Source organism: Galeopterus variegatus, unplaced genomic scaffold (assembly GCF_000696425.1).
Source record: "Galeopterus variegatus unplaced genomic scaffold, G_variegatus-3.0.2 Scaffold1946, whole genome shotgun sequence".
Lineage (NCBI taxonomy): Eukaryota > Metazoa > Chordata > Mammalia > Dermoptera > Cynocephalidae > Galeopterus > Galeopterus variegatus.
In genome coordinates this window covers 100,079-121,836 of record NW_007728057.1, presented here as the reverse complement: position 1 = coordinate 121,836, position 21,758 = coordinate 100,079, and the positions used below count along the sequence as shown (strand labels likewise).

At 41.0% G+C, this 21,758-nt stretch overlaps 2 protein-coding genes across 2 annotated transcripts; both read left to right on the top strand.

Moving 5' to 3' along the window:
- Positions 1–9,828: 9,828 nt before the first annotated feature.
- Positions 9,829–16,301, top strand: RPL4 (ribosomal protein L4). The gene is made up of 9 exons (XM_008579705.1): positions 9,829–10,053; positions 10,248–10,354; positions 10,709–10,847; positions 14,255–14,379; positions 14,691–14,820; positions 15,097–15,253; positions 15,574–15,657; positions 15,768–15,888; positions 15,977–16,301. The coding sequence occupies exons 1-9, from the start codon at positions 9,879–9,881 to the stop codon at positions 16,223–16,225; spliced, it is 1,287 nt and encodes a 428-aa protein (XP_008577927.1). The 5' UTR covers positions 9,829–9,878; the 3' UTR covers positions 16,226–16,301.
- A 1,465-nt stretch (positions 16,302–17,766) lies between these two features.
- SNAPC5 (small nuclear RNA activating complex, polypeptide 5, 19kDa) lies at positions 17,767–20,132 on the top strand. The gene is made up of 3 exons (XM_008579704.1): positions 17,767–17,887; positions 19,089–19,178; positions 19,965–20,132. The coding sequence occupies exons 1-3, from the start codon at positions 17,798–17,800 to the stop codon at positions 20,076–20,078; spliced, it is 294 nt and encodes a 97-aa protein (XP_008577926.1). The 5' UTR covers positions 17,767–17,797; the 3' UTR covers positions 20,079–20,132.
- The last annotated feature ends 1,626 nt before the right edge of the window (positions 20,133–21,758 follow it).

The following is a 21,758-nucleotide window of genomic DNA, read 5'->3' as shown; positions in this document are numbered from 1 at the left end:
TTATGAAGGGGTCCAGAATACACAATTGTGGCATAAAAATTATTTTGAGCTAAAGGCATTTGAGAATCAACATTCAGGTAGAGGGTTTTTGTTTTGTTTTGTTTCCCTCTGAATTTCCCTTATTTACCTAAAAGCAGAGCCTCTCAAAAGAACTCATAAATGTCCTCCCTGGAGTTTCAAAACCAGGGAAGATTGACTTATCACTGGAGACAAGAAGTGGACACCAGAATAAGAAATCACCTAAACATTTTATGACTATCATTTCTCTTTCATATCTCCCATCTGTTCTTCTAAGGGCCCATTTATCTTTCCTAAAAATCATTTGTGTTCCCATAGTGCCTTTTCTTGTCTCTCCTCCCACCAGTTAAGATGGTATGTAAGCCCCAAATTCTAACCACCCCTTTGGGTCACGTTTTTCTGTGTGTTCCTACATAGGTTTGTGAGTAAAAAAGTTGTCTTTTTTCCTGTTAATTTCTCTTTGGTCAGTTTAATTTACAGGCTCCCAAGTATAGAAAAGTTTTTCCTCCTTGACTCTTAGAAGTCAGTCAATAAGTCCGACCCATGCTTAAGGGGAGCAGATACCACAAGGGCATGAATAGTAGGAGGCAGAAATCATTGGGGGCATCTTAGAGGCTGCCCACCACAACACGTGTTTTACATTTGCACAGACTCATGCTTTTAAGTCTTTGAAAATTATACTTTAACACAAGGAAGACTTATGACAAAGTTACACAAAAAGAGCAGACTATGAAAATGAATATATACCATTATTTCAGATATGTAAATAGTATTATGCACGTGGACAAATACCAGTAAGAGGGAGAGAAAGAGATGTCCAAGAGTGTAATAGTTGTGTGAGGGTGGAGGTTAAAACCTGGAGTGGCTCTTTTTCATTTATCCTTTTTTTTCCCTTCAATATTGTCTCAAATATTATCTTGTTTCTTTTCTTTTGTTTTTAACACAAAAGAAAAAAAGAAAAACAAGGCTTAGACTCAGCAGGATACAAAATAGGAAGTCTGAAATTAATCAGATAGGGGTGCATCAGGATGAAAGTAAGGTTTTATGTGTGGGTTTTTTTATTGTACATATTTAGGGGGTATAGTCTGTTGTTTCAATACACACATATACTGTATAATGATGCAATCAGAATAGTTAGTATATCTATCACCTAAATAGTTATTATTTCTTGTGGTTATAGCATTCAAGATCTTCTTTTTCTGCCTGTCTTCGGGGCTGGCTGGTTGCTCTGTTGGTTAGAGTGTGGTGCTGATAACACCAAGGTCCAAGGTTCAATCCCTGTACCGGCTTGCTGCCACAAACAAACAAACAACTGGCTATCTTGAAATATACAATACAGTATTATTAGCTATAATCACCCTAGAGCTCCAGAGCTTATTCTTCCTATCTAACTGTAACTTTGTAACTTTGCACCCCTTTACCAACTTCTCCCCATCCCCCACCTCACTCCCCCCTCCCTTTCGCGGATCCTGGTAATCACTATTCTACTCTCTTTCTTTTCTTTTTTTTAATTTGTTTTTTTCTTAATTGACGCATGATAATTGTATATATTTATGGAGGACAGTATGATAATAGATACACTTATACAGTGTGCAATGATCATATCAAGGTATTTAGCATATCCATCACCTCAAGCATTTGTCATCTCTTTGTGTTGGAAACATTCAAAATCCTCTCAATCAGCCACTTGAAGTTATTCAGTGATTTGTTGTTGACCGTAGTCTCCCCATATTGCTATGGAATACTAGATCATATTCTTCCTCTCTATATATAATTTTGTATCCATTAACCACCCTCTCCCCATCTCCCCTCCCCTTACCTATCTCTAGTAACCACTACTGTATTCTCTGTTTCCGTGAGATCAACTTTTTTAGCTTCCGCATATGAGTGAAAACATCCAGTATTTCTCTTTCTGTGCCTGGCTTATTTCACTTAACATAATTTTCTCCAAGCTCATCCATGTTGCTGCAAATGGCAGAATTTCATTCTTTTTTATGGCTGAGTAGTATTCCATTGTATATATATATACCACATTTTCTTTATCCAATCATTCACTAATGGACATTTAAGTTGGTTCCAAATCTTGGCTGTGGTAGATAGAGCTGCAGTGAATATGGGAGTGCAAGTATCCCTTTGACATGTTGATTTCCTTTTCTTTGTGTATATACCCAGAAGTGGGATTGCTGGATCATATGGTACTTCTATCTGTGTTGTTTGAGAAACCTCCCTACTGTTTTCCATAAGAGCTATACTAATTTACATTCCCACCAACAAGTGCATAGGGGTTCCCCTTTCTCCATATCCTCGCCAGCATTATTTTCATTTTCTGTCTTTTTGATAATAGCCATTCTAACTGGGGTGAGATATCTCATTGTGGTTTTGACTTGCATTTCTTTGATTACTAGTGATGTTGAGCATTTTTTCATATACCTGTTAGCCACTTGTATGTCTTCTTTTGAGAAATGTCTATTTAGCTCCTTTACCTGTTTAATTTTTAATTTCTTAATTTTTAGTTTTTTGTGGCTGGATGATACAGGAATCTGAACCCTTGTCCTTGCCGTTATCCACACCACGCTCTAACCAACTGTGTCCATTTTTCAATCAGATTATTTGGTTTTTTTACTATCAAGTAGGAAAGTAAGATTTTAAATAGTGGGGAAAAAAAGAAATTGCTTATTTCTAGAGAGCAATCAGGATAGTCACTTGTTGCCTGCATCAGAACTATAAGCAGACTGGAATAATTGAGGGCCAGGAGATTCCCTGGGGAGTTGCTGAATCTTAGAGTGCTGAAACTGTCAGCCCCAGCACTCCTGTGATCGTCTTTGACACATTCTCCCAGTGAAGCTGTGTAAGAAATCCCAAGCAGGGAGATGGAAATCATGAAGGCCCAGGCTGTGAAAACAGCAAGTCCTTTGAAATCTGTTAATTGATTTGCTTACTGCTGAGTTCAATGACTTCTCTGAGATGCATAGCCACCACGGCTACTTTGAAGTCAGTTTTGAAGAAAGGAATTTGCTTAAGCTTCAGCTATATTTTTCTCTAAATTAACAAACTGAGGCGAATTTAGAGTCAGGTTGACCGAATGCTGAGCTCTTACTTTTCAATCGAATGACATTTTCAGTCTGCTGTCTAACCGATGCATCAGCGATGCATGAAGAGCTGGTTCAAGTTAACAACTGGCTCTCTGGGAGCGAGACAGGCGGAAGTCCTGATTTGTAGCATTTGCAGCCATAAATACTTTCACCATCGCCAATTTTGCCAGGTCACTGAGTGCAGAACTGGGAGGTGATGTGCAGTTACTGCACACTGCGGTTATGTAGGATTTCCACTCTACCGATACAGTAGATATAAATAACCTCAAGAACATAGATAATAGTAAATATAGCAAAATAATTAGGAAATGATGAGTTGTAATCACTGGGGGGGGGGTTGTTTGTTTGTTTGTTTGTTTTTTGTTTTTTTGTAAAAAGATGACTGGTAAGGGGATCTTAGCCCTTGACTTGGTGTTGTCAGCACACCACGCTCTCCCAAGTGAGCTAACCGGCCATCCCTATATAGGGATCTGAACCCATGGCCTTGGTGTTATCAGAACCACACTCTTCCAAGTGAGCCACAGGCTGGCCCTGTGATCACTGTTTTTGCCTTTGTTTTTAATATAATTTATTTCATCTTAAGTTTATATAAATTAATTTTTAATCCTTACACTGTTTAACAACTGGCTTACAAAATTCTTGAAAGTTGAACAATCAACTCTTGGGAGCTGGTTCACAGCATAAAGGTAAAAGCTGAAAGTTTAGTTTGCTCTCTATTAGTTAAAGTAATAGTGAAAAGTAAGTGGTTACTGTCAGCAAACATTATTGGCTTAAAAATTAAGAATTTGCAGCAGACAGTTTTACCAATAGATTCCATTTCATGAAGAACTAGCTTCCCAGGAATCATAAATACAGAATGATGTGTTGAACTGAGACTCCAGTTTGGAGGCATTTGTGAGTAGAGACATGAATGACTTTAGAGAGAGGTAATTTCTCCTCAAATATAACAACCAAATGGCTCTAAAATGCAGCCCATCAAGAGATTAGGACAGTTTGTAGGAAAGAACTAAAAATAATTCTTCATCATATGACAAAAGGACTCACTCTTTAAAAGAATGAGGACAAGCCATAGACTGGGAGAAAATATCTGCAAAAGATACGTCTGATAAAGGACTGCTACCCAAAATTTACAAAGAACTGTTAAAACTCAAACGTCCAGTTAAAAAATAGGCAAAAGACCTGACAGACACCTCACCAAAGATATACAGATGGCAAACAAGCATGTGAAAAGATGGTCAATACCATATGTCATTAGGGAATTGCAAATTAAAGCAACAATGTAATACCACTACACACCTAATAGGCAAAAATCCGAATGCTGGCGAGGATGTGGAACAACGAAAACTCTCATTCACTGCTGGTGAGAATGTAAAATGGTATAGTATAGGTACTTTGAGATACAGTTTTGTGGTTTCTCATAAAACTAAATATACTCTTACTATATAATCAAGCAAGTGCATTTCTTGGTATTTACTCAAATGAATTTAAAAACATATTCACACAAAAAACTGCACATGGATGTTTACAGCATCTTTATTCATAATTTCAAAAACTTGGAAACAACCAAGGTGTCCATGAGTAAGTGAATGGATAAATAAACAGATAATGAAATATTATTCAGCACTAAAAAGAAATGAGATATCAAGCCATGAAAAGACATGGCAAAACCTTAAATGTATATTAAAAGTGAAAGAAGCCAATCTGAAAGGCCTATATCCTGTGTAATTCCAAATATATGACATTCTGAAAAAGGCTAAACTTTAGAGACAGTGAAAATATCAGAGGATATTGCCAAGGGATGGACAGGCAGAGCACAGAGGATTTTTAGGGCAGTGAAAATGCTCTGTATGATACTATAATGGTGAATACATGTGATTATACATTTGTCCAAACCCATAAAATGTACAACACCAAAAGTGAACTTTAATGTAAACTAAGGACTTTGGGTGATGATGTGTCAGTGTAGGTTCACCAATTGTAACAAATGTACCGCTCCGTTGCAGGATTTTGATGGGGGAGACTACGCATGTGTGAGGACAGGAATAAACTAAGGACTTTGGGTGATGATGTGTCAGTGTAGGTTCACCAATTGTAACAAATGTACCACTCCGTTGCAGGATTTTGATGGGGGAGACTACGCATGTGTGAGGACAGGAGGGAGTACAGAACTCTCTGTACTTTCTGCTCAATTTTGCTGTGAACCTAAAACTGCTCTTAAAAAGAAAGTCTATTTGAAAAAAAAATACTCATCCTAATACATAATAATAGACATGCAAATTAAAACCACTGAAATATTATCTTCTACCCTCTGATCAGCAAAAAAGAAGCAAAGTTTAATAACACACTGTTGGTGAGGCCATGGGAAAACAGACACTTTGTTTACTCCACTGATAAGATGGTAAATTTCTGTAACCTCACTGGAGGACAATTTGGTAATACGTTTCAAAATTACAAAAATATATGCTTTTGAAACAACCATTTTATTTGGGGGTACTTATTCTAAGGATATGCTCCCTCATGCGTGAAATGATTCATGTACAAAACTATTCATTGCAATATTTTTGTGGTAGCAAAAGAGTGAAAACAGATAAAATGTACATCTTTAAATAAATTATAGTTCAAACAAAACTACCCTGAGAATGCAGAAGCGAATTATGTACTGATATGGAAAGATCTCCTAGATGTATTAATAGAAAAGTTAGATGCAAAACTGTGTGTTTACCCATTCTCTTTGTTTATTTACTTATTTATTTATTTATTTTGGTGGCTGGCCTGTACAGGGATTCAAACCCTTCACCTTGGTGGTGTAACACCATGCTCTAACCAACTGATCTATGGTTTCTTAAAGTTTAAAAAAGAAAAACAGGAAGGAGAATATATTCACATTCCTATGTATTATCTATGTAAAGAATATCTCTGGAAAGATACACAAGAAATTAATAATAGTAGTTACCTCTTGGGAGAATGTGGGAATTGAACAGATTAGGGACAGGAATAAAAAGGATACTTGTAACGCCAAAGTCACCAAGGTATGGGGTTTGGATCCCCATACCAGCCAACCACCAAAAAAAAAAAAAAGGATACTTTCTCTATATTCTTTAAAAAAATTTTTTAAACCATGTGAATTTCTTACATATTCAATAAAGTAAATATAAACATACACAACAAAACAAAACATAGCCCATGCCCAAGCCATAATGTATGCCACTCCTAATTACACAGAAAACATTCCTAATATCAGTTTGCTTTTGTTGGAATTTTAATGATTTTAATAGAGATACACATGTATACATATACACAAATGTGCACACAAACATACATATATGTAGGTATTGAAAAAGAATAAAGCATCCTTTAACATCCAGGAGCTGGCCTGGTAATGTCACCTGCTGGGCTCTGGTGTTGCTGTCAGCTGGTCTGGCACTCACAGCTAGGTCTTGATGTTCTTGTGTTGAACATAAGCTAATTCATAAAACATCAACATCAGACAAGGCCACTCTGTGACTGAAGTCAGAGGTAGGGTCTGGGGACCCTGATAGTCGGCCTCAACCCACCCAATGCTTTTACCATGTTCTTGACTTCCCCACAGGAAAGAATTCAGGGGCAGAGTCACAGTGGAAAGTGAGAACAAGTTTAATATAATAGATAAGAAATGCAGGTTCCACAAAGGGAGTGCTGCATAGCTCTGGAGACTGAGCAGGGCCAACACCAAGTTTAACACAAAAGTAAGTTCAGTACAGACATCAAGTCTAACACAAAAGCAAGAAAAACACACTTAAAGTTCAGTACAAAGTTCAGGCTGGTTCAAGAGAATGAGCAGTCACTTGCTGAAAGTAAGTGTGAAAGTATATACGTCTCAGCCAGCAAAGGACAGTTGCCTCCAGGAAGGTGAGCAAAAACCCTTCCTTCTGCTGGGATTCAGCTTTTATAGTTTCTCTACCTAATGACTATTCAATTAAGGGGTGGCTCCTAGTTAAGTAACATTTAGTCTTGCACATAGTCAGTCTCTTCCTGGAGTATGTTCATTGGTCAGACCTTATCACACGCACCAGGCATGTTCAAAAATATTCTGTGCTCTCTATTGAGCATTCCCAGCCACTGGATTTGCATAAGCCAGACCCTTTTCTTATTTTCTCCTGTTGGTGCTGAAAATAGGTCTAACTTGCAGCAGTAACATTCCTCCAGGGGAGAGCCCAGAGGAGGGGCCTGAGAACTCAGGGAGTGGCTTGAAACCCAGACACATGTCCTAAAACGTGAACCCAGGGAAACTGAGCACTTCCTATATCATGACCATGGCAGATCAAGTAGAAAACAAGACGACCCCATAATCGTGTCTGAATACAGACAAAACATGAACACCGTCCAAGCCACAAAACACCAAACATCCTCCTCTCCTGCCTAATATGGGTGACCAATGCTGCTTTACTGATCATAGCCTCACTTTAGTCTGCCTTAGTCTGCCTTCCCTATGGGTAAGATTTATTGAGATACCCAGTCAGAATTGTTCTTGCTTTCTCACAGTACCTAATCCAGAGTGAACCTACTCTTTTTTGTTCCCTTCCCCAAATCACCCAACCAAAGCTCAAGTCCTAAATAAGTCTTTTAGCAAGGGAGTGTTACTGTTACTGAGATCCCCATGATTCCCCATGGTATGTGTTCTCTCCTGCTGCAATGAGTAATAAATCAAACTTATTCAACTATAGGAGTGTTCTTGGGGGTCTTTGGCTGAACAGTATTGACAATATATATATAATATATAGGCTAGATAATTGCCAGTTTAACCTGGCATTTAAACATTAGACTCTGCTATAGGAAATCCTGGATTCTTATCTGCCCTAGCCTAATCAGTCTAAGACCACCAGGGACAAGCTGATGGGTGACAACGTCAAGTTAATTGACTCCTTCCTATGAACTCTTAGGGAAAAGGTAGAATTTAGGTGTAATTGAGGGAAGTAGTGATTTGGTAGGTTCAAAGTGAAGCAGGGCTATTTGTAAACAGGTCAACGTAGGTTTGGACTGCTAATTGACTGAGGGTCCTATTTCCTTGGATACTGCAAAGTTTAGATATGAAATGTTGTGTCCAGAAGTTATCTGAAACTCTGTACCTAGGTTGGAAATCAAGGCATATTCTTACATCAAAGTGACCTAGAACCTGTAGGCGATAGTAGGACATTTCCTTTTCACTGATATAATTTCAAATAAACTTTCTAATAGCCTATGATTTGGTTCTCAGTGAGTAAGAACTCAAAGTGAGTAGTCATTCAAAGAAGGATCATTGTGACACTCTGTAGCTGCAGCATGTCTTTAAGAGACGCATTGGTACTTGCCAAGTTTACAACTAGCTTTATCTGTGTCTGTCCTACCAGTCTGATGAATGGCAGGGCAGACTTTTACTTTCTCAAATCTCATCTAAGCCTGTCACTATGAATTTTCACACAAGTAACTTAACCTCTTATACCTCAGTTACCTCAACTGCAAACTGGAGAAAATAATAATAATACTGTATAGGGTTATTATAAGACTTAAATGAAAATAAAAAATAGAAAAAACCAACAAGACTTAAATGAGATAATGTTTGTAAAGAGTCTAACACGGTACATGGACATAGTGAATGCTCAATAAATGGTTTATCTCCATAGGGATTAGTCTTCCTGCATCAGATGAGTTGTTTCTCCTGGGGTAGGATATAAAAACAAATCCTGTCCTATAAGAGTCTGTTAGATTTCATCCAGTTGTATGAGAGTCTATTCATTGTATGCTGTTCAGCTTTATGCTCTATGTTGGGAAAACAAAGATGAATAAGCAATAGTTTCTACCCTCAGGAAGCTTACTGTTAACTTAGTGGGGGGCAACCAGGAGGGAAACTTTTTTTGCACAAGAAGGATTCCAGCCCTTTGTTAGAGTCAGCAATGCAGCCTGTCTCTATGTTGGGAAAACAAAGATGAATAAGCAATAGTTTCTACCCTCAGGAAGCTTACTGTTCACTTAGTGGGGGGCAACCAGGAGGGAAACTTTTTTTGCACAAGAAGGATTCCAGCCCTTTGTTAGAGTCAGCAATGCAGCCTGTAAAGTGAAAGGTTTAAGATCCAGGAAGTGATGGATTCAGGATTCTGATCAAAAACATCTTAGCATACCTTCAAGGTTCTACGGCTATTAGAAGTTCCACAATGTGCTGTTATAATAATTTATTGTTAAAAGAGAGAGGGGTGGGGGGATAGGAGAGTATAAAGACAAGCCCAGAGCATAGGCTGTTTTCTTTGTGATGTGCTGGAGGACAGAGCACTTTTGAGCTGTGAGAACTGATAAAAATATATTCAATCCTACCTGTAGTATTTCTGAGCCATTTTGTCCTGGGCATCTTCTAAGACTTTTCATTTTGGAGAAACAGGGACAGTTCACTGAAGAGGCTTTCTCTTCCTATCATAATGGCTAGAAATCTAATCCTCATTTCCTGTCACAGATGGCTAGCTGCATTCAAATGTAGCCAATAGAGAGCATACGATGCATTATGATCATTTAGGTATGAGTGTTTCAGTCTCTGAATATGCATCCTTGAGGGAAAATTATATTTCAGCCTTAAAAATGTCCATATCCTTTGACTTCATAAAATTCTATTTGAAGGAAAGAATCCCAAATATGTAACAAGTTTGGTGACAAAGTATTTACCAAAACATTTGTAATGGTGGAAAATTTATAACTTAAACCTAACAGGCTTTTCCTGTGGAAGCCGCCGGGTTGAGAGGAGTGTGGCTTTCTCCTCTCCCCGCCATGGCGTGTGCTCGTCCACTGATATCAGTGTACTCCGAAAAGGGGGAGTCATCTGGCAAAAATGTCACTTTGCCAGCTGTGTTCAAGGCTCCCATTCGACCAGATATTGTCAACTTTGTTCACACCAACTTGCGCAAAAACAACAGACAGCCCTATGCTGTCAGTGAATTAGCAGGTATGGGTTTAATATCTTCCATGGGTTGAGATTTTAGGGGCTGCTTTACAGTAGTGATGAAATTCCACATCATTGGTCCGTGTTTCTGAACCACGTGATTTTCCTGGATGTTCTGATGCTGCTTGCTACTATGCATAATAGTTATAAATTGGTATGATCGGGTAGCTAAAACTTATTTTTCCCTCAAATTTTAGGTCATCAGACCAGTGCTGAGTCTTGGGGTACTGGTAGAGCTGTGGCTCGAATTCCCAGAGTTCGAGGTGGTGGGACTCATCGTTCTGGCCAGGGTGCTTTTGGAAATGTATCCTTTGTTTTGCTACCTACACTGGTCAGCTGTCATGGAATTTAGCAGATGACCTGGGTTATTCATATTAATATAGTTTGAAAATATTTATGTCCAAAATACTAATAGTATCCCAGATAAACATTGCTCTAAGCAGATTTGGAATGGGGAACATGTTTAAAGAGAAAGGATTTCACATGGGGGGAAGTTTTGCTTGCAATGATGTCGTAATTTGCGTCTTACTCTGTTTTCAGCGACAGTTGCCTGCTGTCAGTAAGCTGGTACAGAAGGTTGACGAAAATTGTTACTGAGCAAGACATCACCTTTTTTTATTCCTAAAATATGAGAATTGTGATTCTTAACAGAAAATAGATGTGCCGTGGAGGCCGCATGTTTGCTCCAACCAAAACCTGGCGCCGTTGGCACCGTAGAGTGAACACAACCCAAAAGCGGTATGCCATCTGCTCTGCCCTGGCTGCTTCGGCCTTACCAGCGCTGGTGATGTCTAAAGGTTTGTAATATTTTGTATGTTAAGAGTGATACAAAACACTTTTTTCTATTGAGCATACTGTATATTGTCCTGTTGATGTTTCTTCATCTGTTTTTATTATCCTATGTAACTCTTAGAATCCTGGGCAATAGCGCCCTCATGAAGAGCAGCTGTGTTATGGAGGGACGACTATAAAACCAAAGGAAAAGAAGCCAGAACTCACCATCTAAGAACTCAGTTAGGATTTGCTCAAAGCTAACTAATGTCAGACAGTGTTTTTTACATGAAAAAAAAAAATTTTTTTTTTTTTTAAAGATGACCGGTAAGGGGATCTTAACCGTTGGCTTGGTGTTGTCAGCAGCACGCTCAGCCAGTGAGCAAACCAGCCATCCCTATATGGANCTCACAGTGTGATACCCAGCCAGCAGCCACCTGTCTCATCTGGAATTTGTTAGAAAGACAAATTCTTTGGCCACATCCCAGGCTTACTAGATCAGAAATCCTGGGGCCCAGCAATCTGTGTTTTTACAACATTCCAGGTGATTCTGATCACGCTCAAAGTTGAGAACCACTGAATTAGGTTTTTTACGTAGGATGGGGAGTAGCACCGCATTATAAAAATAAAATGAATTCTTGCAGCACAGTGAAATAGTTGTTTAAAGCCAACACACTATCCGTTACAGTTACAATTGTATCTAATATGGTAACTGTCTTGAATAAGCTACAACAATACATTTCACTTTTAGGGGTCAGAGGACTTTAAACAGGTGAAGGATGCCAATATCTAGTTTTCCATATCCTGGGAGGCGCCTCTACTTTTCACAAGCGTGTGCATCCGCAGATTGATTAAACCGCCATTTAGAACACTGGTCACCTTCCACCTCATTTGATAACGTACAGATGTTTTCTCCTAACAGACAACAAGCAAGCCCTCAACGGGCCAACCCCACAACAGAGCAGAGAGCCGGCCTCTCCCCAACTGCTGGACCCCAGGAAAGCTGGCAAAGCGCTAATCCCCAAGGTGTGGCAAAAGACTCGGAGCGGGAATCCCGATACCCAGGGGGAGATGTGCTGTCCCCAGACCCCAGGCACAATAGACACTACGACTCACTGCAGGAGGCGAGAGTAAAACTCCTCAGCCGCTCGGTTCATTCGCTCCCACATCCCGCCTCAATCTGAGTGCAGGTCCGAAACCGCCAAACTGAACTACGCGCTCGACCGTCGACGTCAGGGGTCATGACCCCGCCCCGCCGGAACTACTTTTACACGCAATAAGTCCGGTTTGTCCGCAAAGTTAAAACTTGTTTTAGAGCACCCAGTGATAGTTCCTGTCCCAACAGTCTTCCATTCCCGTCAGAAAAAAACCTAGACTAAGCGTTTGAGGGAAAAATACTTCGTCTCGCGAGAATTTTCACGCCCCCTTACGGATCATTCCGCGAAAAGGAGTCCCTTCTTTCTAAGAACTATTATTAGCTTTGGAAGACAATACGTATCGTAATTTGACACACATAAAGAAACAGTACGGTGTTTTAATTTTTATAGTTTAGTAGAGAGATATGTTGTGTCTCTGTATTGATTTTGAGGGTGGGGGCGGGTACAAGTTGAAGGTTACATACAGAGCGGAAGTGGCGAGACCTTCCTTTTCCTCTGGAAGCCGCCGGGTTGAGAGGAGTGTGGCTTTCTCCTCTCCCCGCCATGGTGAGTGGACGTCCTCTCAGCTGGACTTTCCTCTGATCCTAGGGCCGGTAGGGAAGGATCTGGGGTTCTGGGCATAAAATCTGCAGTAGAGAAGGCAACGAGAAGGAGAAGAGGACCAAAAGCGTCTATTTCTGTCAGGGAGCTGGGCTGTGCGGCGATACATGGGTTTAATATCTTCCATGGGTTGAGATTTTAGGGGCTGCTTTACAGTAGTGATGAAATTCCACATCATTGGTCCGTGTTTCTGAACCACGTGATTTTCCTGGATGTTCTGATGCTGCTTGCTACTATGCATAATAGTTATAAATTGGTATGATCGGGTAGCTAAAACTTATTTTTCCCTCAAATTTTAGGTCATCAGACCAGTGCTGAGTCTTGGGGTACTGGTAGAGCTGTGGCTCGAATTCCCAGAGTTCGAGGTGGTGGGACTCATCGTTCTGGCCAGGGTGCTTTTGGAAATGTATCCTTTGTTTTGCTACCTACACTGGTCAGCTGTCATGGAATTTAGCAGATGACCTGGGTTATTCATATTAATATAGTTTGAAAATATTTATGTCCAAAATACTAATAGTATCCCAGATAAACATTGCTCTAAGCAGATTTGGAATGGGGAACATGTTTAAAGAGAAAGGATTTCACATGGGGGGAAGTTTTGCTTGCAATGATGTCGTAATTTGCGTCTTACTCTGTTTTCAGCGACAGTTGCCTGCTGTCAGTAAGCTGGTACAGAAGGTTGACGAAAATTGTTACTGAGCAAGACATCACCTTTTTTTATTCCTAAAATATGAGAATTGTGATTCTTAACAGAAAATAGATGTGCCGTGGAGGCCGCATGTTTGCTCCAACCAAAACCTGGCGCCGTTGGCACCGTAGAGTGAACACAACCCAAAAGCGGTATGCCATCTGCTCTGCCCTGGCTGCTTCGGCCTTACCAGCGCTGGTGATGTCTAAAGGTTTGTAATATTTTGTATGTTAAGAGTGATACAAAACACTTCTTTTTTCTTAAACCTGAACCTTTCTGTTTTGTTATAATTGCCCATGTACATTCTGTTTATCCCAGAGTATCTGTCTAAATTTTCCTTTACTAAATATTAGTTCTACTTTAGTCTAACAAGTCAGTTATCGATGAATACTAACTGTAATTGGGAAACTATTATTCAAATAGTGATTTAGTGTATAATTAGAAAATTTTCTACATAAAAATGCACTGGGGAGCATGAGAGTTTATTCACTTATTTTGGGTGGCTGGCTGGTAAGACATCTTAATGAACCGAAATGAACCCTTGACCTTGGTTGCATTTTTTTATTTTTATTTTTTTCCTTTTTGTCTTTTTTCGTGTCCGGCAACGGATCGCAACCCTCAGTGTCGTGCCCGTACCGGACCAGGACCGGCCACGGGATCGCAACCCTCAGTGTCGTACCCGCACCTCGCTCAGCCAGTGAGCGGGAACCGGTCTGTATGTGGGATCCGAACTCTCAGCAGGAGTGCCGCCACGCTCTCAAGCGGCGCACTGTAGCAGTGCGCCACCGGGCCGGCCCTGCATTTTTATTTTATTGTCAAAATGATGAGATTCCACTTCATTGGTCCGTGTCTCTGAAACACATGATATTTGTGGAAATTCTGATTTGGCAAATTGTATACCATTTCGCTTTTGTGGCTAATATAAGCTGTTTCTTAATTTTTGAAAGGGTTCAGGGTAACCAGATAAGTATTGAATTGGCTTTGTCAGGTCATCGTATTGAGGAAGTTCCTGAACTTCCTTTGGTGGTCGAAGATAAAGTTGAAGGCTACAAGAAAACTAAGGAGGCTGTTTTGCTTCTTAAGAAACTTAAGGCATGGAATGATATCAAAAAGGTATGTTTAATGAGCCCATTTATAGTTTGGTAGTCCTTGATCCACACAAATTTGTTGTCATATTTTAAATTTCAAAAGATAAGTATGAAGGAAGGTATAGTTAAGCCTTAGTGTATGAGGGCACGAGGACTTTGGGGCCAGATTGCTTCAGTTTGAATCCTGGCTGCCATTTATGGCTATGTATATAACGTTGGGCAAGTTAATTTGTGCCTCGATTTCATCATCTGTAACATGGAAATTTTTTTTTAACCATGGAGATCTATTGCAAAGATCAGATCTTAATCAGAATACTAAAACTGCTCACTTTGTAGGTCTATGCCTCTCAGCGAATGAGAGCTGGCAAGGGCAAAATGAGAAACCGTCGTCGTATCCAGCGCAGGGGGCCCTGCATCATCTATAATGAGGACAATGGTATCATCAAGGCCTTCAGAAACATCCCTGGTAATTCTTGTACTACTTACATGTTTTGATTACCTATACCACACAAGTTTACTCAGCTTTTATTATGATGAGATTCCACTTTATGGTCCGTGTTTCTGAAACACATGATTTTTGTGGAAGTTCTGATTCTTGGCTAAATGAGGAAGACCATCAGTGATTAAAACTTCGTAATTAATGAGGTAGTTCTCAGGCACCTTATGTAGTGCATATAATCCATAGAGATTTTTCAGTTTCTTCTGTCGAAATACAGGCATCCTAATGCTTTCCCTTTAACAGGAATTACTCTGCTTAATGTAAGCAAACTGAACATTTTGAAACTTGCACCTGGTGGGCATGTGGGACGTTTCTGCATTTGGACTGAAAGTGCTTTCCGGAAGTTAGATGAATTGTATGGCACTTGGCGTAAAGCTGCTTCTCTGAAGAGTAACTATAAGTGAGTGTTTTTTGTATTCATACACTGATTATGGATATTTATGCTGTAGACATTTACATTCAGAATTGATTTGCATATTTTCTAAATAATGGGTTATATTTTGTTGTCATTTTCCACTTATGTGCAGACATAATACAATGAAATGGTGAAATGCTCGCTCTCTCATTTGGTCCATGTCTATGAGAAGTGATAGTGTGGTGAAAATTTCCATTGAATTCTGGGGAGCTTAAATGGCTAAAAATAAAGCTTCTGTTGAAGTTTATAGTCCATTACATGAGAAATAGGAATTTAGACATCCATTGTCAATCTTTTTCCTTCAGCCTTCCCATGCACAAGATGATGAATACAGACCTTAGCAGAATTTTGAAAAGCCCAGAGATCCAAAGAGCCCTCCGAGCACCACGGTAAAGTTATTCTATTTATGGTCTAATTCTTGCCCCAACCTTATACTATTGGCTATTTCAAAAACGTGTATAATGTGTAAAATGTTGACATAATGCCTACCTTATTATAGCAAGAAGATTCATCGCAGGGTCCTGAAGAAGAATCCACTGAAAAACCTGAGAATCATGTTGAAGCTAAACCCATATGCAAAGACCATGCGCCGGAACACCATTCTTCGCCAGGCCAGGAATGTAAGTGTTTTTCTTTTTTTTCTTTCTACCTCTATGTTAAGTTATTGGAAAGATTTGATTCTTAAATTTTCTACCTAACTTGTTGCAGCACAAACTCCGGATGGATAAGGCGGCAGCAGCAGCACTAGAGGCCAAATCAGATGAGAAGGGGGTTGCAGGCAAGAAGCCTGTGGTGGGGAAGAAAGGGAAGAAGGCTGTTGGTGTTAAAAAGCAGAAGAAGCCTTTGGGGAAAAAGGCTGCAGCTACCAAGAAACCAGCGGCTGAAAAGAAGCCAGCAGCTGAAAAGAAGCCAACAGAAAAGAAACCAGCCACAGAAGAAAAGAAGCCTGCTGCTTAAATTTATTTCGTAAAAGTCAAATTATTTTGGACAGCTTATTTTGAATAAAGACCTGATGAAAGAGGCAGTGAAAAAACATGGCTTATTTGGTGTTTGTGAATGTTGGGTAAAATTTTTTAAAGTAATGCTTTGTTCTCCAAAATTCCAGCCTTTAATTTGTTCTATTTTGTTATCAGGTATAAAATGGAACCTTGAAGTTAACCTAATTCCATGCAGTTGAATGGAAGGGAGATTCTCAAAAATTCCTGATAAGATCCATTTCATAAATGTCTTGAAAATAGATGGTTAAAAGATTCGCCTCAAATATACAGAAGCTGTTCAAATTTAGTCCAAAAAAAATGGAAAATGGGGGGCCGGCCCGGTGGCGCACTGCTACAGTGCGCCACTTGGGAGCACGGCGGCGCTCCCGCCGAGGGTTTGGATCCCACATACAGCCCAGTTCCCGCTCACTGGTTGAGCGAGGTGCGGGCGCAGCACCGAGGGTTGCGATCCCATTGCCGGTCCCGGTCTGGTACAGGCGCGACACTGATGGTTGCTATCTGTTGCCGGACACGAAAAAAGACAAAAAGGAAAAAAAAAATGGAAAATGGATTAACTTTAACCACAAGAGGGCACAATTGTAGGATACAATTTATGAGGTACTATGGGAAGAAATTTTTAACCCACTAGGATAGAATAGTTTGAGGAAATGCTTGCCACCCTCTTCAGTACTTTCACCCATAGTTTGAAGAAGTGTCAAAGGCATTTTTTGGAACTGCAGGCATGTCTTAAAGTTTTATTAGCAGGGAAATATTTAACCAACGATGATAAAGAGAAATGCCAATGAAATGTCCCCCAAACTGCTTTAGGGTTCCCCCCCTAAAGGTTTTAAACTGCTGTCCATGCAAATCTTAACCCTAAAACTACCCCCTGCTTTTATTCTGTCAGGGTCTTGTGATTATTAAAGTAGCCGCAGATTGGCAGTCTCCTTGAAGGTTACGGCAGGAGTGAACTATCCCATTTACAGAGCCAAATCTCAGTTCTTAAGCAAAAAGCACGATTTCCCATTGCAAGTTTGTCAGCACTGCTTTGTCTTCATTCTCTTTAGTTGCAGTTTGCCCAGCCTCCCAAGTCTACTGGGAATCTTTGCCTGCAGAAGATCTTTGAACACGGTAGGGTTCGTGTGCCACAGCTTTGTATTAGATGCCGGTGGTTTTACTCCCCGCCTTCAAATGCATCTGCAGTTTTCATGGAGTTAACCACATCGGTAACTGCATTCCTGAGTCATTTTTATTGTGAGGAAACGGGCTATTGGGCTAAAGATTTATCTCCCGGTTCTTCACCGCTCCAATGTCCTATGCTTTAGGAATTCTGATCACTGCTTACGGGTCTAGACATTTGGAAAGCTTGGTGCCCTTCGCGCGGTTCGTCGCCTGCGAAATCGCGAGGCCAGCGCGGGCGCCGGAAAGAAATGCCCCCCTCCCCTCTCGCCCGCCCCGCCCCGATCCTCGGTTTCCGGGGGTAGGCGGCGATAGCGTCATCACCCAGCGCCGGGCAGACAGCCGAGCGGAGGGCGGCAAGTGACGAGGGAGGATGCTGAGCCGGCTTCAGGAGCTGCGCAAAGAGGAGGAGACACTGCTGCGGTTGAAGGCGGCCCTGCACGACCAGCTGAACCGCCTCAAGGTGATCCCGCGCCCCATACCCGCACCTCCATTCCGCCCGCGCAACCGTCTCCCCCGAACCCAGCCCTCTGCGGCGCCCAGCTGCTGCCGCCGGCTCTCCCCTTCCTTATCTGGCCATCGTGGCGCGGATCTAGTGTGTACAAACTAACTCGTGTATCTGAAGCAGCTGTGGTGCTTGCTTTGTGATTGTTAGGCCCCAGCCTTCTCAGAATCTTGATCCTGCAGATCTAGGCTAAGGCCCAGGAATCTGTGTTTGGCAAGTACAGTCTCATCCCTTTGCCTCCGTAAGTGCTGGTAGCCCGCAGACTGCATGCCTGGACCCTCCCTGCCCACCGATCTCTTCCTGCTGACCCCCCTTCTGAGCTACTGTTTACTCGCTTGTATTGACGCTTGCAACGGCTTTCGTATTGCAAAGCTGGAAGGGACTGTCAGATCCTCCCGTGGTGCGAAGGAAGACACTGAGGCCCTGGGAGAAGAGATTTGTCACAAAGCCTAGAGTTTCCAGTAGCGCTTCTCAGACATGTTACTGACTCCATGGCCTTGATAAGGAGTCGGGATTTAGGCCCACCTGGGCCACTTCCTCCCAGGCCCGTGTGTAATTCAGCCCTGTAATATGATCGTGGTAATTCTTGCTCAGCATCCTTCTTCAGGATCTGTAAATCCAAATGAAATGAAGATCATGAAAGCCCTTTGCGAAGAATATAGGAACTTGTTTATGTCCCTATATTGCCACACTACCCCTACAAGTACGTAATGAGTGTGCGTTGACCACCTCCAACAAGGGCCCACTTTCTCTTATGCTTCAGGAAACACCTCCATTTTCTGTTCTTCCTACCGTCACTTTCTCATTACTTAGTAGACAAGCTCAGGCCTAGGGAATGTGGCATTCTGTGGAGTCAGAAGGCAACACCTGGCTTTTTTAATGGCATGCTTATTTCCTCCCTAAGCTACTGGGTCTGGGGGAGTGGAAGCTGTGGTTCAAATGGAACACCTGTACATCCTAGGAGAAGGACTGGAGTCTTTGTTCATCTGCTTAAGAGGAAGAGACAAGTTGAACACCCCACTCCCACCCAGATCACCACAGAGATTACAGTTTTAACTCCCTCTCACGATGACACCCTTTTACAGCATGCCCAGCAATTTACCCACATCAGTACCTCAGTGAAATAGTAAAGAAAGTGTCCTCAACCCTTCTTTTCTAGGTTGAAGAATTGGCCCTCCAATCAGTGATTAGTTCTAGAAGAGGGGATGAGATGCTGTCTTCTCAGCCTGCACCTGAACAGTCACACGACGTAAGCTTAAGTTCTGGCCTAGGTAGAGAATGCAAAGTCCACTCTGCTTCCATGCTGCTTGGATGGTCAAAACTTGTTATAAATCACATTACTGAGCCCAAAGGACTCTGGGAAATGCTGATAAGAATTTTTCAGTTTAATAAACTGGCTACTTTTAGGCAGGGAACAGCCCACCTCTCCACCAGCTGGTTACACTTTGATTAATTTATTAAGAAGTTACTAATATATTGCCCTTACCTCCTAGTTATCCATTTTCTCTAGTTATTCAGATCAGATGATCTCAGAGTGTGGAGATCTTTGCGGGGATGTGTCATGTTCAAAACTTGCTGCTTTGTGAATAAGTAACCTTGGGATTAGAAAATAGAATGTGGTTTCAGCTACCATTACAGTGCTAAAAGATGAGTTCTAATCCTCATCATATCCTTTTCTTACCAAATGCCTTTAAGTCGGTCAGTAAAATCATGCTTCTGAATTCACTGTCTCTGAGTATGTTAAGCCACTTAAAATCATTACAAAGTCAGCACAATTCTTATTTGGAGCTTTTTACAAGAACCATGTTTGTAAATCAGGTCACATTCTAGTAAATCTGGGGCATTTACTCTTCCCCCATTTTGGCAGTGTGGGTGGAGGTAGAATTTGGAGAAACAGGAAAGTGGCCATACCTCTTAGTCATAAATATTGGGGATGAATATGCAGTTGAGATTTGATTTTAAAACAGTTTTAGAGATTTGCTTTTTTGAGGCCAGTACACTTCCTACTAATCTATAATGTCCTTGGCTAATGCAGATGTTGGTGCATGTAGACAATGAAGCATCAATCAACCAAACTGCACTGGAGTTGAGTACAAGGAGCCATGTGACAGAAGAGGAAGAAGAGGAGGAAGAAGAATCAGATTCCTAAAAGGGGGAAAGAGCCAGGGCTAGTTATACAAATTAAATTTGTAAGTCTCAGGCACTTTCCCTTTTCAACAAAATCATCTTGCTGTGGGCCCTATGGCCTGCTTGAAAGGGAAGTAAGAACTGTAGGAGGATGTATAGTTGTAAAAATGTCTACATCCATAACTCAAGCTTCAGAATGTTTTTACAAAAATGAGTGATATACAGACAATCAAAGATGTAGTGTCTTAGCATTGAGCAATACGGGTGGTGCTGTGTCTGCAATCTGGTCAGATTCAGTAACTGTTCACAATTTCCTCTGAAATATTGAGAAAGTCTGGCATTTGCAAAAAGGGCAGAGTTTAAGTACAAGCCAGCCTTTCTAGTTAACAATGCCTCTTTTTAAGAAAAGCAATTAAGGGCCGGCCCAGTGGCGCACTGGATAGTGCGCCGCTTGGGAAGCGCGGCGGCGCTCCCGCCCGAGGGTTCGGATCCCACATACAGACCGGTTCCCGCTCACTGGCTGAGCGAGGCGCGGGAGCAACGCTGAGGGTTGCGATCCCATTGCTGGTCCCCTGTCCGGTGCGGGGGCAACACTGAGGGTTGCGATCCGTTGCCAGACACGGAAAAAGACAAAAGACAAAAAAAAAAAAAAAAAAAAACAATTAAGAGGCTGTTTGCATGCCACTGAACCCTTGTGAGCAGAGTTAGGCCACAGTCTAGGAGAGCAAGATGACAAGGGGAAAGACAGACGGCTACCCGAGAACACAAGCTGTTGCCACTTTTCAAAAGCATTGTAACACACTCCTTACTATAGATTGCTTTGTATGGCTGTTATCATGCCTAGCCTGAGACATCACTGGTAGCATGTGATTAGAAATAAAACATAAATAGCCTTCATGGAGCTTGCTGGTTTCCATATACCCACAGAGAAAAGAATCAGTTCCTCCTTGGAGGAAAACATACAGCAGGATGGTTTAAAACCCATTTCTGGTCCTTAGAGAGGAAGCATGCCATGCTAGAGGTTGGATTTTTATAATAAAGACATGACAGCTACAGAATAAGAGTTGTTGAAACTTAGTATGTGAAGTTGAGATTAATTTTTGCATATAGTACCTTTTCTGCTGAATATGCAGTTACATAAGTAATCATTTAGTTTTATAAAATTCATTTCCCCTGCCCAAGCAACAGAAAAGGCAAAGTACAAAGAACCTCCTCAGCAGACTTATGTAACTGTTCCAGAAAAAGATATGGATACGTTTTTTTGTTAACGTTTCATTAAAGTTATTTTGAGCTATTCTTACAGGAAATAGCCAGAAGTTTAAATGAGCATGTTCTTTGAAACACAAAATGTAAAGTCAGTTTTGGAACAAAAAGCATCAAGGTATTTACATTTTGGGGATCTAATTTAAGATATGAGTATGGGTTTTTAAGAGCTGGAAACATTGGCTGTGAATCCTAGCTCTACCACTAACTGATCACTTGCCCTCCCACCTCTTTGCAACTCTCACTTTCCCATCTGTAAAATGAGGATAGTTAAATCTGCTCTAGCAATTTCACAGGTTGCTGTGAGGTACTAATGAGATACCATTTAGAAATCCAACTATTATTGATGTCTATCAGTAAAGGAAGTTTGAGGAAGGAATTTGGCATGGGGTACTCAAAACACTGCAAGACTGATACAGGGACATCATTCTTGAAAACA

What these genes read in the sequence shown, in the direction of transcription:
- RPL4 (XM_008579705.1), top strand. Translation starts at nt 9,879, where the DNA reads ATGGCGTGTGCTCGTCCACTGATATCAGTGTACTCCGAAAAGGGGGAG. An exon ending in TGCTGTCAGTGAATTAGCAG is followed by an intron (nt 10,054 to 10,247) that starts GTATGGGTTTAA and finishes CTCAAATTTTAG; the next exon opens with GTCATCAGACCAGTGCTGAG. An exon ending in TTCTTCGCCAGGCCAGGAAT is followed by an intron (nt 15,889 to 15,976) that starts GTAAGTGTTTTT and finishes AACTTGTTGCAG; the next exon opens with CACAAACTCCGGATGGATAA.
- SNAPC5 (XM_008579704.1), top strand. Translation starts at nt 17,798, where the DNA reads ATGCTGAGCCGGCTTCAGGAGCTGCGCAAAGAGGAGGAGACACTGCTG. An exon ending in ACCAGCTGAACCGCCTCAAG is followed by an intron (nt 17,888 to 19,088) that starts GTGATCCCGCGC and finishes CTTCTTTTCTAG; the next exon opens with GTTGAAGAATTGGCCCTCCA. An exon ending in CACCTGAACAGTCACACGAC is followed by an intron (nt 19,179 to 19,964) that starts GTAAGCTTAAGT and finishes TGGCTAATGCAG; the next exon opens with ATGTTGGTGCATGTAGACAA.